Raw genomic sequence first — 16,549 nt, forward strand, 5'->3', positions numbered from 1 at the left:
CAGCTGTTCTGTTAAACAATGAAAAAGAGCTAATGCCAATGCAAAAACTGTATACTTTAATGACCTATTCCGATTAGGGGATGACTGGACCACAGAACTTCTTGTGCACATTCAAACAGAAGAATCCAAGATCCAACGATTTATTGAGTAAGAAAAGTTGATCAGATTGATGGATGGATGGGTGATAGGATGATGGGGGTTTGATTCTCTGTACCATACACAAACAAATCAATATATTACCATACATGCCGTAACAAAAAGTAATACAAAAAGTGCAAAAGTACAAGGCTAGCTTATGTTATTAATGCATCCACTAAGGTTATGGATTATTTCAAGCCTTCATGTTCATCCAAAATAAAGTGAATACAGGGTAATGATACACAGTCTGCTTTACTGACAGCTTTAAATGTTGCACAGGTGAGTACAGGTACATATCAATTGACTCCAAACAATACATCAGGATCTGGTAGGAAGGGAGATACTCATTTTTAATATGTGATGCATGTAGACGTAACACAAGTGAAGCTTAATATATAGTAAGATATCTAGGGCAAATTGACCCAACCCGACAGCGGGTACAAGGCAGGAAACCTCACTCCATTGCTGAGGGTTAGCTTATTAGTGTAATACAACCTGTCTTTTGCAGGCAAACCATTAAAACAATTGAAGAAGAAGCCTGTATTATCCATAATGTTGATCTTGACACACACACCTGATGCTGCTAGCTACTATTCTGTGCACACCTGGTACTTTCCTCCACCAGTTTGGCACCACCCTGAAAACACATCATTGCTGTATCATCATTACAAAAAAAAGGATCCATGGTAGCTGCTAAAAAAACACAAAAAATCAACACATCCTCATACCATTGGACAACCGCCTGTTACTTCCAAAATGACGTACTGTACAGCACTGTTCCCAAAACAACATCACGTGTATCAGCGACAGGTACCGGACCTTTGTTGTATGCTCGTAGTTTGGTTAGGTTTAGGCAAGAAAACTACTTGGTTAGGTTTAGAAAAACAATGTTTTTTGTGTTTAACCTGTTAAGCCCGAGGAGAGCCCAAGTGGGCTATACCTATACCTACATATAAGTGAAATATATATTGTGGTACCTGATCAATTTTAAATGGCACAGATGGTGCCAAAATTGAAGTCTGAGATGTACTTGATTATTATCGAGCAGATATAGATCAGCTTTGTCTTTTCCATCATATTTGTCCATTGATTGGTTTATCTAGATCAGTTTTGATCTCAGGTACGGTGCCAACACAACTTTACTGAACTGCTCTGTCCATGTGATATAAATATTCACTATTCCTTATCGGGCCGGATAAGCTAGCCTCAACTGATGCCGTCTCCCTCCTCTGTTCTGATGTAGGACCCACGTGGATACTCATTGCATCTTTGTAACTGGTCACAGGCTCCACATGTACAGCACATGTAGTTCTCCATGACAACCAGCAGGTGGAGTACTACCACATAGATTGGATGTGCTGCATCATCTGGGATGCTCTCATGGTGATAAAGTGCCAGACAAACAGGATTTACGCTTGAGGGTTTTAATATGAGATTACTTGAGCTCTCATGAGTCAGTGTAAGAATATTATGATGGTTTGCAAACACTGGACTTGAAAAGGCTGGTCGAGAACTGATTCTGAAGATTAGATTATATCTAACAAGATTCTGGTTGACCGCGGACAGCAGCTTTTCTAGTTCAACTGAGGTAAACACGCAGTCATGCAATGTTCTGTTCTGTGTGGAAGGACTTCTTCAGGAGAAGGAGACAAAGACAAGTACAAATACTTTGAGCAGAGTTTGTCTTGGTTAAATGTGTCCAAAAGAAGCATTTTAATTTCTTTTAATTTTAATTACATTTTTTATTTTTCATTTTCTGGCATTTGTAAAACATATTTTATGTCACTGGGGATCAGATTAAATGTGAAGGCTTGCAAATCAGGATAATCATTTCCAAATTGGGTCCTACTTTGGTCCAGCAGCACTCGTATCGCAGTCCGTCCTGTGGCTCAGAGTGCAGTTACACTGTATTCCCTGGATGCAGGCCATGTTGTGCTTTTCTCTCGGAACAGATCGATGCATCAGCAGGCTTAGTGCAGCCCACTTCCCAGTGTCCTGGTGTCCACTGCATGTGCCCGCTGCAGGCATCCAGTCAACAAACCAGCCACTCAGATGTGATGTCAGACTTTTGGCAGGAGGGAGTCATATGTGCCCTTCACTCAAGGTGTTTCAGGTATAAAGAAGGAAGTAAACAAAGATTCAGACTTAAGATGATTTAAGAAAACAGATTTTTTTGTCTTGAATATCCAATCTCAGGCAGTTCTTTCACCTGTGGTGTCCTGCCCCTAAAAGGCTCTACCAAGGAACTGTTGCTTCCATCTCTGAATGTTTCTGCTGGTGCACAGGTAGTTTGGCTGAACGTAAAAAAGGACCAGCAACAGAAAATTCTTCCTAAATCACGGGAAACACGTTTAACGCCACAACAATGGCACATTTGCAAAAATGTTTCCCACTAAAAGAAAACAAAAGAAAAATCACTTGTGGAATCTGACAACTACTTCAGAAAACAGACTTCAGATACAACCACATTTACACCCTGTAAAAATGTTTCTATTGTGTTTTCCATGATGGAAGAGAAGCAACAGGTTACATTTATACTACAGAAATAGAAATTCTGCTTTTTATGAATTCCAAGATACTCTCAGATTAACTCCTCAGACTCTCAGACTACAATGAAAACTGACGTTTTCTCGTGTGGAGTATCCCTTCACTGGTTCTATCATGGAATGATGATGGTGGAATATAAAATATGGATATAAAACCTTTCTCCTGGCTGAGCTTACAGTTCTTGGTCAAGTTATTCCCATTATTGAGTACTGAGAAACTTGCTCAGAAGACTGCAACCAGGATCTTTAAAAGGTCCAGTGTGCAGGATACAGGTAGAAATGGGCAGAAATCTAATATAATATTCATAAGTATGTTTTCCCTAGTGTATAATCACCTGAAACGTTGTGTTGTTGTTACCTTAGCATGAGCTTTTTATATCTACAGAGGGAGCAGGTCCTCTTCCACAGAGTCCCCCATGTTGCACTGCCAGGTTTCTACAGTAGCCCAGAACAGACAAACCAAACACTGGCTCTGCAACCCATTTGTTCAGCAACCACTTCCTTCACGCTTTTAAGGGGATGGGTGAGGCGAGGGGTATGCAGTTGTGCCACTTGGCTTTGATGCAGCATGCAAAGTAACTAGAATGCACCAGTGTATGTTCCTCTGGATGCAAACTCAAAAAATGCACCTCAGGAATTGTGTGATGTCATCGGCAGCAACACGGCAAAGAGGAGACATTAACAGATACCTCAACACCAACAGCACTAAAGATACCTGTAAGACAACACCCACCCCAGCAACAGTCTGTTCACCCTGCTGCCATCTGGCAAAAGATACAGAAGTACCCGCTGCTGTACCTCCAGAATATGGAGCAGCTTATTTCCTCAGGCTGTGAAGCTCCTCAATTCATCTTCCACACTCCACTTTATGAAACAGATTGTTTTGTTTTTTTCTGTGATGTAGCATAAAATGACTCCGACCTTATGTTGTTTTGCAAAACTAGCAGCAAAAAATGGAAATACTCACTTAAAGGACAATAACTCAGTGTCCTCCCTGTTACCTGTAAGGCTTTGCTTGTTCATTTCCTGCAACCTTGGACCAAACCGTCCAAGATCAGCTCAGTACGACCAAATCTACATCATGTAAAGACGTTTCTGTTGTATTTCCCATGATGGAAGAGAAGCGACAGGTTACATTTGTGTTACAAAAGTGAAAATAAGTAAAGCCGGGCCTAGGCAGTGTTAAGCTCTATCCCTGTTAGTACTGGGATTAAACGTCATCGCTTTTCCAGCTTCTTCTTTTTATGAATTCCCACTGAGTCGCTCTCAGCAGGCATACTGTACACACACACATGCAGCTGTGACTGTGTGCTGATGGAGCTGAGGTAGGCCTTGTGCACACAGATATGATATTTTGCCTCGTGATGACAGCAGTTCCATGCTGCAGCCTCGAGCTCCTCAAAAGTCATGAATGGAGTGTGGGAAAAAAAAATCTGCCAGGCGTGCATGTGTGATCCAAATGTCGCAATATACAAAACTAGATGTGCAGGAGACGTGGCTGTTTGTGGGGAACATTATCCTGGACTCGTTTGCCAACACTGCAGTGCAGCTGAGAGTGATGTTTGTTCCAGGAAGTTCGGTATTTGTCTGTAACTTTTCATTCGCCACTGCAGAATATTACTCATTCGGGTGTTAAAAAATGCTAATGTCTCTCACACAGCTGTACTTGGCTGTTTAGCGCAGCTGAAGGATTAAAGGTGTGTACGTGTAGCCGTTAATACATCCGAACACCACTGTCAGACTAACTGTTATAGATGGATGTAATCATCGTGAACAAATGAGACCACGGAGGGTGCAGTGAGTGGGTTGTGTTTCATGCTGGTAATATATCTGCTGTTTCTCAAAACTAAGACTCGATTTCCCCGTAAACCTTTATTGGAGGGAGGCTGTAATGGCCTATCGCACCATCTGATCTTTAGCTTGTTTATCTTTATTATGTGGGGATGATGTCCAAGTGATTTTTTCCATTCATCGTTTTCCTTTTTCCATCACCTGCACCAGCGAAACAGCACCTGACCTCTTCCTGTTTTGTGCCATAAAGCAATAAGGCTGCAAGGTTACAGTGATTGTTGTAAAACTAATGATAGAAACATTAAGTAGTGTCAATGCTGGATGTTAAAAAGCCAGTGCTCAGCTGAATTGCTGAATTGAAGTTGCATCTGAAGGAGAATGAATAGTTACAGAAGCGGGGTGAAGCGGAAGGATTCAGAATCTACTGTGAGCTGGGAGCTGGACTGCATTGCTTGAATGATAACAAGGAGCTACACTGCATTGCTGGCTCGAGTTTGTGTGGGGAAGCGGCTGAAGGAGTATTATTATTAAGCGAATAAATTAAATAATGTATCAAAAACGGCGAGAAGTGGCAAGGATGCAAAATATCCAATAGGCTCGGAGCTAAAAAGCATGGCTTGAGTAAAAGCTGGGTGCTGAACTGCATTGCTGGCTTGACTACTTTTGGTTTGTTTCTCTTTTCTCGTGTTTCACATGTTCTGCAGTGACATGTGGTGCAGACATATAGTATATAAGTGGTGGAAGGTAACTAAGTACATTTACTTAAGTACAGCACGTAAGTACAAATCCAAGGTACTTGTACTTACCTTGAGAATTAGCTTTGTACTACGCTACAACACAGAGGCAAATATTGGACTTTGAGTTGCTTTTCAGATTACAATGTTTAATACCCTTCAACCCCTGTCAATCAAAATGTGGTTATTTTTAATGTGAATGTTTTATGTGAATGTTGATTAAAGGTGCAATATGTACATTTTTTAGTTTAAAACATTCAAAAGTTGACTAAAATTTTTAACAAAATGTAAAAAACAACAGTGTTGGCGTTATGTTGAAGACATCTATTTATTGTTTTACAGTGATATCTGCTAAATGAAGCATGCTTACCAGCTAGCCCTGGCCTGTATTGTCTCATAATACCCCTTTGTACTTCAAGAGACCATGGTGAGTCATGAAAGCGTCCCCTCAGTCCACCAACACTGAGATGGTTTTCCTGCCAGGTTTGGCTCCTGGCATGGTCACCCCTCTGTAACCCTCGCTGACTGATGCCAGACCATTGTCCAAGATTCCCTGTGGTATTACAACCATCTAATCTAACCATACCCAATCAGAGCGACACTGGGTGGGAGGATATTTTTCAGTCTACAGAGTGCTACATTGTGGATGCATGACTTCAACGTCCCTACCACTGAGCTTCCCACCACACTACTGTACAGACTTTACTATAAATCCAGTGACTTGTAAAGTAGTTATGTCTGCCTGTAAAGACGGACTAGTGAGAAGGTGAGTCTTCTTGTCCACTTCATACATGAACGTCTTTCCCCTTTCCTTTCAGTGGAATTGCTCTTTTGTTTTATAAATGGCAAATGAGCCACAAGCCATTCTAGAGAGTGATAAATAAAAAGTAATGAAGTCAGTTTATTGATTTTCGTCGTGGTTTTGTTTTTGGATCAGGTGTGTGAGGTGGATGTGGTCTGTGCTGTGAGTTGGAGCAGCTGATGTGGGTTCAGCACCGTGGACAGCGCCAGCTCTCCCATACCCACTGCAGCATCCTGAGCTCCGCTCCGACAGCAGACAGTGCAGCCTGTAATCATGTCTGTTTTTACAGTGTGCATCACACAGCCTGCACCCAGCCGCACTTCATTAATAATACAATCAAAAAGATCAAGGAACGGTTTGACGCTTCTTCAGCCGCGGGAAAATGCGAAGGAAACGATGAGACTTGATTCAGATTAAGTGCCGTTTGCCGAACAGACTGGAAGAGCCCAGCTGAGCCGCGCAACAGTGTGCACATCACCGCTGGAAGAGGCGGCATCAGCCCGCCAGATGTTTGGACTGAGTTTGAGTAACGCAGACCTGATGGAGAGAGGGAGAGAGAGAGGGAGAGAGAGAGGGAGAGAGAGACAGTGAGAGAGGGGTGAGAGAGGGAGAGATAGAGAGAGAGAGGTGAGAGAGGGAGAGAAACGGGGGGGAGTGAGAGAGGGAGAGAGAGATAGAGAGAGAGGGATGAGAGAGGGAGAGAGAGGTGAGAGAGGGAGAGAGAGAGGGATGAGAGAGGGGGGAGAGAGGGAGTGAGACAGAGAGGGAGAGGGGTGAGAGAGAGAAGGAGAGAGCGGTGAGAGAGGGAGTGAGACAGAGAGAGAGACAGAGAGAGACAGAGAGAGAGAGAGAGAGGATGAGAGAGAGAGGGGGGGGGAGAGAGAGAGGGATAACTCTATCTGGTGGTCTGTTAGATCAATGACTGCATCTCTCCCCCCGTCGCTTCAATAATGTTGCCGGTTACGGTTCCCATCCAGTCCGTCCAGATACTGACGGTGTGGGAACCACGTGTCTACGTAACTGCGAGCAGCTGCTATAGTAGGACTGCACGGGCGAACCGGAAAAAACGGTTTCCTTCAGAGTAAAAGTCGAGGGTAAACCAGAACAAGCCAGATATTGAGAAAGAAATGACAAGGGAGTCATATGTATGCACACTTGAATGAAGTGTTCATATTTCCAGTCTTATGTAGGTCATAGTTTTATTGTCAGTTGAAGGCTGGGCCTATTCTTTATTGTTTTGGTTATTATAGCGTGTTTTTGCCCTGAAAATTAAAGTTAATAGCCTAAATAAAGCCTGGATAACAAATAAGGACTGGTAATTTAAGGGGGAAAGTGCATACGATATGCTATATTTGCCTGCTTTACTATGGGCCTTCTTGGACTGCTGCATCCACCATATCATTCCACAATAAGCAGTTTAATTCAGACTTTGATAAGAACGCTCATTGAACAGATTAAGAAAATACATACAAAAATGACAAGACAATAAAAATAACTAATAGAAATAAAATACACTTCCAGATATAGGGTACATGAAAGTGTGTTCATTAAAAAATATCAGGGCTTGTTTTATTTTGAAGGCGCCAACCGGAACAGGCGCCGTGTTCAACAGCTCCAGCTTGGTCACTGTTGGGTATAGATAGTCAGCGCAACTCCTCGAGCCCCACCGGCCGTCGGTCATCTCGAGCGCTGCTGAGCGAGACGCTGAAGCACCAGAGGAGCGCGGGAGGACCACGAGCCGGACCCGGTCTTCTTCTACTCCTTCTTCCTCCGCGCAGTTCTCTGGAGTGGCGGGAGGCAGCGGAGCCAAACTCCGGCAGCTCTTCATCAGCAAGGTGAGGAAGAGGAAGAGGAGGAGGAGGAGAGAGGAGAGGAAGAGGAGACAGACAGACAGACAGCAGCAGTATCTTGGCGCATTGGAGCTTATGGATTATTGAGAAGTGGAGGCCGAAACGCGGATGAAATATTCATAAGGACTTTTGAAAGAGAAAAACCCAGAGTGTGATAGTGCACAGAGCCCCTGCAGTGATTCACCTGCCCGCTCCAGCGCTGCATGCGCTCCCACTGACCAGAGACCGGAGAGGCAGCTGCTCCTGCTGCTGGAAGACGATTCTGCATCTAGCGTGTGTGTGCAGTGAGTGTGTGTGCGCGCGCGCGTGTGAGTGTGTGTGTTTGGAAAGGAGCCCCCCTGCTGCAGTATACTTGCCTGCTGTACGGGTACAGGGATGCCACCGACTTTCTGACGGACGCACGGTATCCGCACCCCTCCCCGCCTCCTCCCCTCCCGCACGGACAGCCGCACCGACCCCTGCCATCCCCACTAATATGCAATGGTTTTTTGTGCAGAAGCCGACAGCCGCCGCGTACCGCCGACTTCACGCTAGCGCCGCCGCATGCCTGTCCGCCGCTGCCGCTCCTCTCCCCGCGCCGCGCGGCAGACGACGCCATTTGAAGAGGAGCGCTCGGGGGCTTTTCACGCCGCGGCGGCCGGGCGGCAGCAGCAGCGACCCGTCCTCCGCCGCTGAGGACCAGCGGCCGCTGGGGCAGCCGGAGGAGGAGACCGCGGAGAGAAGCGCCGCAGCGGTTGCTCTTTTCCTGCCGCACGGGGACGACGTCGACGCGGAATACGTGCGGCTGCTGGTCTCCGGGCTCGTGGAGGAAGCGGGCGAGAAACCGGGCGACGAGCCGGGCTTCCTGCTCCTATTCTTGTCTATGGTGCAGATCGGGGGGCCGAAGCACCGCCGAACTGAGCCCAACAGCTGGCCGGCTCTGCTGGCATGCAAACAAGGGGGCGGATCAGCCCCCATGCGGTGGGTGAATTTTAGGCTGCCGCATCCGGAGCGCCTCTCGTCCCCCACCTCCTCTTCCTCCTCCTCCTCCTGCACCTCACCCTCCTCCTCCTCCTCCCCCGTCTCGGCCAAATCCATGCGGTTTATTTGGAACAACATTTTCAGCAAAGGATCGCATATGCTGCAGTGTCTTTGTGGCAGGAGCCTCAAGAAAAACAAGAACCCAACTGGTGAGTTTTGTTGTGCGCGCGTATGTGTGTGTGTTTCCTCCCCCGTGTGTGTACGTGCGGGTGTGGGTGTCGTAGAGAAAGACTTTGTTGCGTGTGTTGTTTTTTTTTTTTTCCTCTTCTCTTCTTCTGTGCGTGCGCGCGGGAATGTGCGTGCGTACATGCGCTCCCGAGACCGCACTGCTCGCTGGTGTTTCTCTGCAATCGCAGTTGTGCAGCAAGTGAGTGCACTACGGGGAGGAGGGGGGGAGGAGGAAGGGGGGATGGGGGGGCCACAGGGAGGCGGGAGGTGATAACTTATTAGCACAGAAACTGACTACAGTGGCGGTGCGTGCGAGAGGAGAGTGCGTTCGTGCCGTGCGTGGCAGAGATGCCGCAGAAAATCAAGTCTAATGCAGCATGCAGACCCGTTCAGGCTCCAGTAACCTGCATGATTAAGCAGCACATGGCCTTATTTAGACTTCCACTGTGGATGTTCAGTGCATAGGAGAGAGTGGAGACAAGTGTGCGTTTGTCTTATGGCTGCAGACATTTCAGTCAGACCGTGAACACAAACGGCTCATGAGATCGAAGATGGGTTGCGATGCTGTGCTCAAGCAGAGCTCCTCGGAGGGAGTGACTTTTAGGGGGTCCTGCAATGTTTAATCCAAGTTTTTCCATCCAGGTACACTAACAGGCGACGTGTCCATCTCCTCAACTGAGATCTGTGCAGATGTTACTTCAAAGATCCTCTGGGACAGCCCTCTGTCACATGTCCCCGGCTGTGTTCATCAACAGGCTGCAGGGTTGATAGAATAAAGAGTGGAATCCAGCTTAATTCAGCAGCAGCAGGTGCTTTGATTCTCTGAGTCATGCGCTTCAGACGGGGACCAGACACATTCGCTCAAAGCTTTGACCGAGCCGAGTAGTTTGCTTTGTTTTAACACCAGATTTTTCCCTCCCCGCCTGACGGAGAGCACGGCAGAGATTGACACTGGCGTCGCAACAGGAAGTGGACATTGTTGACATTATTGGCTTATTGACACTGCATCACAGAGTTGGCCTCTGTAGCCTCGGCACAGTGTTTAGAGGACAACAGCAGGTCCCAAAGCAACTTTTTGAAGTCAGTTGGCAGTCAGATATTGTGTTTTTAATGATTCATCACTGCCTTTTGTTATCTCGGAGCTTCATAGCTGCTGCCTGACAGAATCTGTGTGCTGCTTATGTGTTTAAGAGCAGTGGTTCTCAAAGTCTCACAGTAAGTTAGATTTACAGTTGCATTTACAAAGAGTAACAGGTATTTTTGTATGAGTGGTCCAATACTTGATTGCTTCATAACAAGTTAAAAGTTTCTTGTAGTGTGTTGTAATGTATTTGAACACTTAGATAGATAGACTTATTGATAAACTAGTTGATAATGACAGTAACTATAGTTGCAGTCCACATATAAAGCCAGCACTGCAGCTAACAGTGACCACTTCCTTAATGTAATGTCGGCCATAATAATCTATACTAATTTCCCTTAGAAGTTGCTGACACATCAAATTATAAGTTACATATATTGTACGAACTGCAAGGAGAATGCACTTTACAGGCAGGTCAGTGGCCTGCAGCTGGTTGCTATTCTGTGCCTTGCTCAAGGGCACCTCGTCAAAGTGCGCCACAAACCAACCAACTGGCCCAATGAACGGCAACAATAAGTCGATCGTATATGAGTCGATCGAAAGAAAATCAAACGCCAACCATTCTGACATTAATGGTTTGAGTCATTTTTCAAGCAAAAATATCAAACGTTTTCTGGTTCCAGCCTGTTAAGTGTGAGGAGTTGTTGCTTTTCTCTGTCATGTAGGACAGTAAATGAAGAGTCTTTGGGTTTTGGACAGTTGTTTGGACAAAAGAAGCAATCTGAAGGCAGCACTTTGGGCTCTGGGCAATTGTGATGAGCATTTTTCACAATTTTTTGACTTTATTATATTATTTTTATTGTTAATCATGAAAATAATCGTCAGATGAATCTATAATGAGTACCATCGTTAGTTGCAGCCCTAGCTGTGATAAAATATCTATGTGTTTTTCTCTCCTCCCCCCTTTCCTTTGACCAGACCAAGCTAACCTTTGCTTAGCACGAATATCGTGTCCGTGACATTAGCCACTTCTAACCTTTCTAAAGCAACATTTAAAAAAATGTCATGTGGTTGCACTGTCCCTGCCCGGTTGTTTGGAGCCATTAAGATATATTCAGGCAAAGGTTACGAGGCCTGAGCGGGGACCAGCACGTTATCACCACCGTATCTCTGAAAAGCAGAGACACCTACCAACCAAGCAAACACACGAAAAACAGAATTCTCTTCAGAGGTAGGGAAGGTGATTCTGGAGAAAGATAGTTGATCATCAAATCCTGACGCTTGAGGCGGTACTTGGCCCGCAATTCTAACCCAAAGCATCAGTATTTGACGACCTGGGAACGAGACTCAACAACAACTACAGGCAAAATTGCGTAGCGATAGCGAGGTTTACAGGGAATCAATGTAAATGGAGATGGTTTCACTCCATGGAGCATCAACAGGCCCACGTACACTGTACTCAGTTACCATAATGCAACATGTTTATTACTGTGGGCACCTTCCAAGTCCTTTGCTGCATTTATCTATACATTACCATCGCTGTGTGGTGGTGGTGTGGAAGAAACCACCGAGCAGTGAAAAGAAAAAGATAAAACAAAATGGACTGAGTGGATATTCTGATGGTGTGATGAGGTCAAAGACATTAATGCTGTGTCTCCTCTTTGTTCCTGAATGCTGAAGAGTCGTTTTTTTTTGTCTCCAGTTGTTTGAGTGATTGCGAAAGCACTGTCCCTCTGGTTTGGAGCTGATGTGTAAAAAGAACAAGGACGCAATAAATCAAATGACGGCAGACGTAACGCACAGTGTGTGTCATCACATTAACCATTAACCAGCTCTGTGTTTGTGTGATGCATAAAACTTTGTCGCAGATAAATAAGACTACCAACCACAGACACATGTATAAGAGAGACATCTGCACTGATTCAATATAAACAGGTTTATGAAAGGCCGGTAGGTCTTTCCTGAGGAATACGTCAAGAACAGAGCCCGCCGTGTGCGATCGACAAGTTATCTGTGGGAAAACACGAAGGCGGCGAGTCCTTAGCGCCAGAAATAATCCTCTAATCTTGCAGATTAAAGGTGAAACCAAACAAAACAAAGTCAATACCGACGTGTTGGCACAGGTGAGCGGACTAATTTACTTAACAGTTGTACCAACTGCAGAATTTTTCACAGCCTCTTTCCGCCGCCTGCCAACACACCGCTGCCTGCAATTTTCAGTGTCACACGACGGGGTTATGTTTTTCTTTGTGTCCTCTGGGCTCCGTGTTTCCGCTGTAATTCCTTTTCATATTGTGCTCCTCTTTGCCTATTTGATGAATTGGCTTGAAGCTAGACTCGCTGGATTCATGAGCGAGCGTGTGTGCACCCCCGTGATACAGGGATATTAACAACGCTGAGCCTAACCTCCCGACTGGAGTCACCCTGCAGTTTCAAACGCCGTCTTTAGTCGTGGAAATCATTAAATTGACAGACTTTGAGCCGCTGTTGAATTTTTTAGTATACTTGTGCCTGATTTTTGTCCTTTTGAAGTTAAAATAAATCAATGTCTTTCTGTTACACAATATACCGAGTGATGAAACAGTGCCTGGTTTTGACTTAAAGCAGCTATAATGAACTTTAAGTCAGTTCTGATGGCCCCTTTTGAGAACAGCAATATGAGCACCACCGCCTCCTGTGGTAAAGAAGAGAGATGAAACTTTTTTTGAATATAGTTTTTCTTTTTTAAAGCCGTTTGCTGGATGCGTAGTGATGAGGTAATGTATTGATTAATAGCTGTAACGGTACCGATCACACCCGGGTCACATGTAAGCCTACAGCCAACAGATCTGGTTGATCGTTTATAGTTATTTTCTTGAGAAAGCTAAAGTTATCAACAACAGACCAAAGAGCAGCTTCTTTACTCAATTCATCATCAGACGAAGAGTTTTAATCTAATTACTTATTAACCTGGATAAATCAGAATGGGACCAGGTGACAGGCATTAAGAGTAAACGTAATGACTATATAGAAGTAGCCTTCTCGCTGAAGGCCGTGAGATGTGGTTAAGAGATCCTGAGAAACCAAGTAGATGGACCTTGAGTTAATGTTTTGTTTGTCGAACTAGTCGACTGATTAAAGTCCCCCTCCAGTCAAAACTGGATTCACTTTGTAGAATGATTCATGTGCAGTGTTTCGTGTTAGAAGGCTGTTTTCACATTCATCTGATAAAAGTGTTCATTTTCTATGTGCTCAGTGAAAATCTGATTTTAAGAGGCGGGCCTTCCAGTGCGATTTGTGACATCACAAATAGTTTGGAAGCCAATCTTGGTCCAATATCAAGGTGGCAATTATACTTTTTTCTGCTTAAACCATGTTTTTGTATACCTTAATACATGTCTGCAGGGGATGTTCAGCTAAATGAAAATACAAAACATTAGCTTCTCAACTTGTTTTTCCCTTTTTATGTAATTGTGACTTGAACACTGTTAGGTCTGCGTGGCAAAATATACAAATTTAATTCATGACATTGGACTCTGGTGTACTTTTCATTTGTTTGGGGCATTTTATTGACTAAATTAATCAAAAAATGTCCTTTATCCTAATCCATTTCTCATCCCTTCACATGTATCTGATGTGGCAGTATGCTGTTAAGCCATACTGAACTGGATTGTGACAGGCTCAGTGTTTCGCCTGTATCTCTGGTGTAAAGCCAGCTGCAGAGATATTGTTTAAATGCAAGCGATTGCAAACAGGAGTTCAGAAACTTGGCTTTTGCATATGCCGATTCACACGTGAGGTGATCGGCTAACGAAAGAATGCCTCACCCGCCCACACGCGGTGCGAATGCAAAGAAGAACGCCATGTGCTGTACGCCGTCGTCGAGAGAAAACTAGTAAGTTCCCACCAGCACCCTGCAGCCGGGCTCACAGATTTATAGCAGCAGGCACAATTTAGCTGTCGCCTTCTCTTTTAATTAAAGGAAACGTATGAAGTCTCTCCCTTGGCGTCGAAGCGTGCATGTGTGGATTTAAGTGTAATACACACAGCAGTTGGTGGTGAAATATGGAGCGGGCTGTGGATGGGGAGGTGGCGGAGTTTTGCTGACTCAGCATTTGTTGGCGTTTTTCCTCTGAATTGCACTATTTAGTGGAGGTCCAGCGGGAACAGGGAAAACAGCTTTGTTTAGTGTGTAGAGAAGTGTGCAGTATATGTTGGCTCTAGTTTGATTAAAGTTTAAAGTCCTGCTAACCCCAAAGATAGCCTACTGCAATAATTATTACATTTTGCAATATCATGTTGGAACGAGAACGAGCAACATCAATGATTTAGCTGTTTCCTACTGAAGCTTTCACACGAGATAAAGTAAAAAGCGGATCAGTATCACGTTATACCATTTATGAGACGATGTTTTTCGGGTTAAAACGTGGTAATTTATTGTTTTTAATGAGAAAATGTTCCCATAAAACATGAGAATGTATATCGTTATAATGGGAATTGCTTCAGATTATAACGTAATGTGGTGAAATGAGGAAACGGTGAGCGGAGAATGAAAAAGTGAGGAAAATGTCTCATTTGCGCAAAGTTCTACTTCATGCTCGGGTTGAGACATGGTGCGATTTTGCTGTTATTGGTCACAGAATGCAGACAAAATGCATAAAACCACACCGGAGTGTAACGTAACGTGTCGCGTGTGTTCTCAGTTTGGCTTTGTGCACCAGCTTAAACACTTCTTCCATCTGTGGATCGCTGTAGGACTGGCATGATTTACCTGCTCTGGCAGATCAGAGGCAGAGTGGAACGGGTCAGTGGGGGGGCACGCCATTTATCACGGCTAAATGCAACAGAGGGAACACAATGGATATTTCTTCAGTCTCAGTTTGGTCTTGTGCCCCATTTTAAAACCCCCTGACCACACTGTTTTTTATGACTCGCACCTAGCCAGGCCGACCCACAAAACAACTTTATGTGTTACTGTATATTAGCACTATTGTTAGGACTGAGGATAGGACAAAGGTGCCGATCCGGCTGCTAGGGGTGGAGGAGTCCGGTACAGAACACTCTCTCCTTTCTTTCCAACCTCTTTATAGGTGAATTCAGGTGAAACAGCCTCCCTCGCAAGCAGCTTGAGGTAAAAAATGGAGGATGTTTAACGGAACTCAGTGTGGGAACATTTCCTCCAGAAGGAAAGTCTAAACTGTGTGATGCTGCTCTTCAGTTTAGTAGTAGTTGTAGCACTCTGCTGTCCCACATTAAGAAGAGCACTCATCTGCCATGTCCAAACATGGCTCGCAGCCAGAGATCACTTCGCTGCTAGTTGGAGGGGAGAAAGTGTGGCGCGGGCCGGTCCCGGTTGGTGTGCCGAATGATTGGGACCAATATGCCGCCAGTCAGTGTGGTAGAGGACAAGGGATCCACAGAGCTAACTTGGTACCTCCAGCCAGAGCATTGCAGCTGCATTAAAAGCCACCCCACGCTTCACCGGTCAAATGTGAATTCAGATGCAACTCTGTTCAATAAGCAGGGAGGCTTCTGTCAGCTGCACGAAAATACAAACAGCAACAGCTGAGTACATGCATGCATCGTTTTCTGTGAATGACTCGTGTGTAGGCAGACTGAGCCTGGGACTCACCTTTCTTTATATACGTGCTCGGTGATCAGGTCAGGTCCCGCTGCTATTTCTGTCCGAGACAGCTGGAACTGTGTGAATGGACTTCCAGTGTTGTAAATGGGACTCCCTCAGCATCAGTATCATTCATTGTTAAAAGGAATAAGGCACAAAGTTACTCAATGTCTTGTGTCCCATGTGGCGTGACCCAGATAGAGACTTTCACCCTTTATAGCACATGTGGGCGTCTCCGCCCACGCAGTCACACACACACGTATGCCGGCTCACCTCCGGAGGGTTGCCATTAAGGCATTGTACTTTATATTTTATTCAGACGCTGGAGTATAGCTGTGGGGTTTGTGCCAAGTTGGATCTGTGTCTGTAAGTGAAAGGCCGTCACACACACACACACACGCACACACACACACTTCAGATTTATGTTGTTAATTTCATTGTATTTAAATACACTATGCAAAGACCTTGTGGATCAAAAAATATGCACATCGTGTTTTCATCAAGTCAATTTCGTGTGCGTCTCTCGCTGTCTCTGTCTCTCAGTTGCACGCAGTTACATTGTCCAAAGGTGATGAGTTGACAAAATAGTGACAGACATCATAGTGATGTGTGTCCTCTAAGGTCGCGTAGAGGGTTTTGGTGCAGTCCTCTAATACGCTCCCTTTATGCGTATGTGTGTGTGAGTGAACTCATTAGCTCACGTCCTCGTCGTCCCGAACACACTGAGTCTGCAGAAAGAACTTTATGACTTTGTCTGAACATGTACGTCATACCTCACACACACACACACACACACACACACACACACACACACACA

At 45.0% G+C, this 16,549-nt stretch overlaps 1 protein-coding gene across 1 annotated transcript in view; it reads left to right on the forward strand.

Moving 5' to 3' along the window:
- The first annotated feature begins 7,692 nt into the window (after positions 1-7,692).
- The window catches only part of LOC311253441 (fibroblast growth factor 14-like), a 78,933-nt gene continuing 70,076 nt past the window's right edge, over positions 7,693-16,549 (forward strand). The window contains exon 1 of the mRNA XM_084347415.1: positions 7,693-9,030. Within this exon, the coding sequence (XP_084203541.1) occupies positions 8,337-9,030 (694 nt within the window). The 5' untranslated portion in view covers positions 7,693-8,336. The remainder of the gene's footprint in view (positions 9,031-16,549) is intronic.

This window comes from Pagrus pagrus, assembly GCF_965226575.1.
Source record: "Pagrus pagrus genome assembly, chromosome: 24".
Taxonomy (NCBI): Eukaryota; Metazoa; Chordata; class Actinopteri; order Spariformes; family Sparidae; genus Pagrus; species Pagrus pagrus.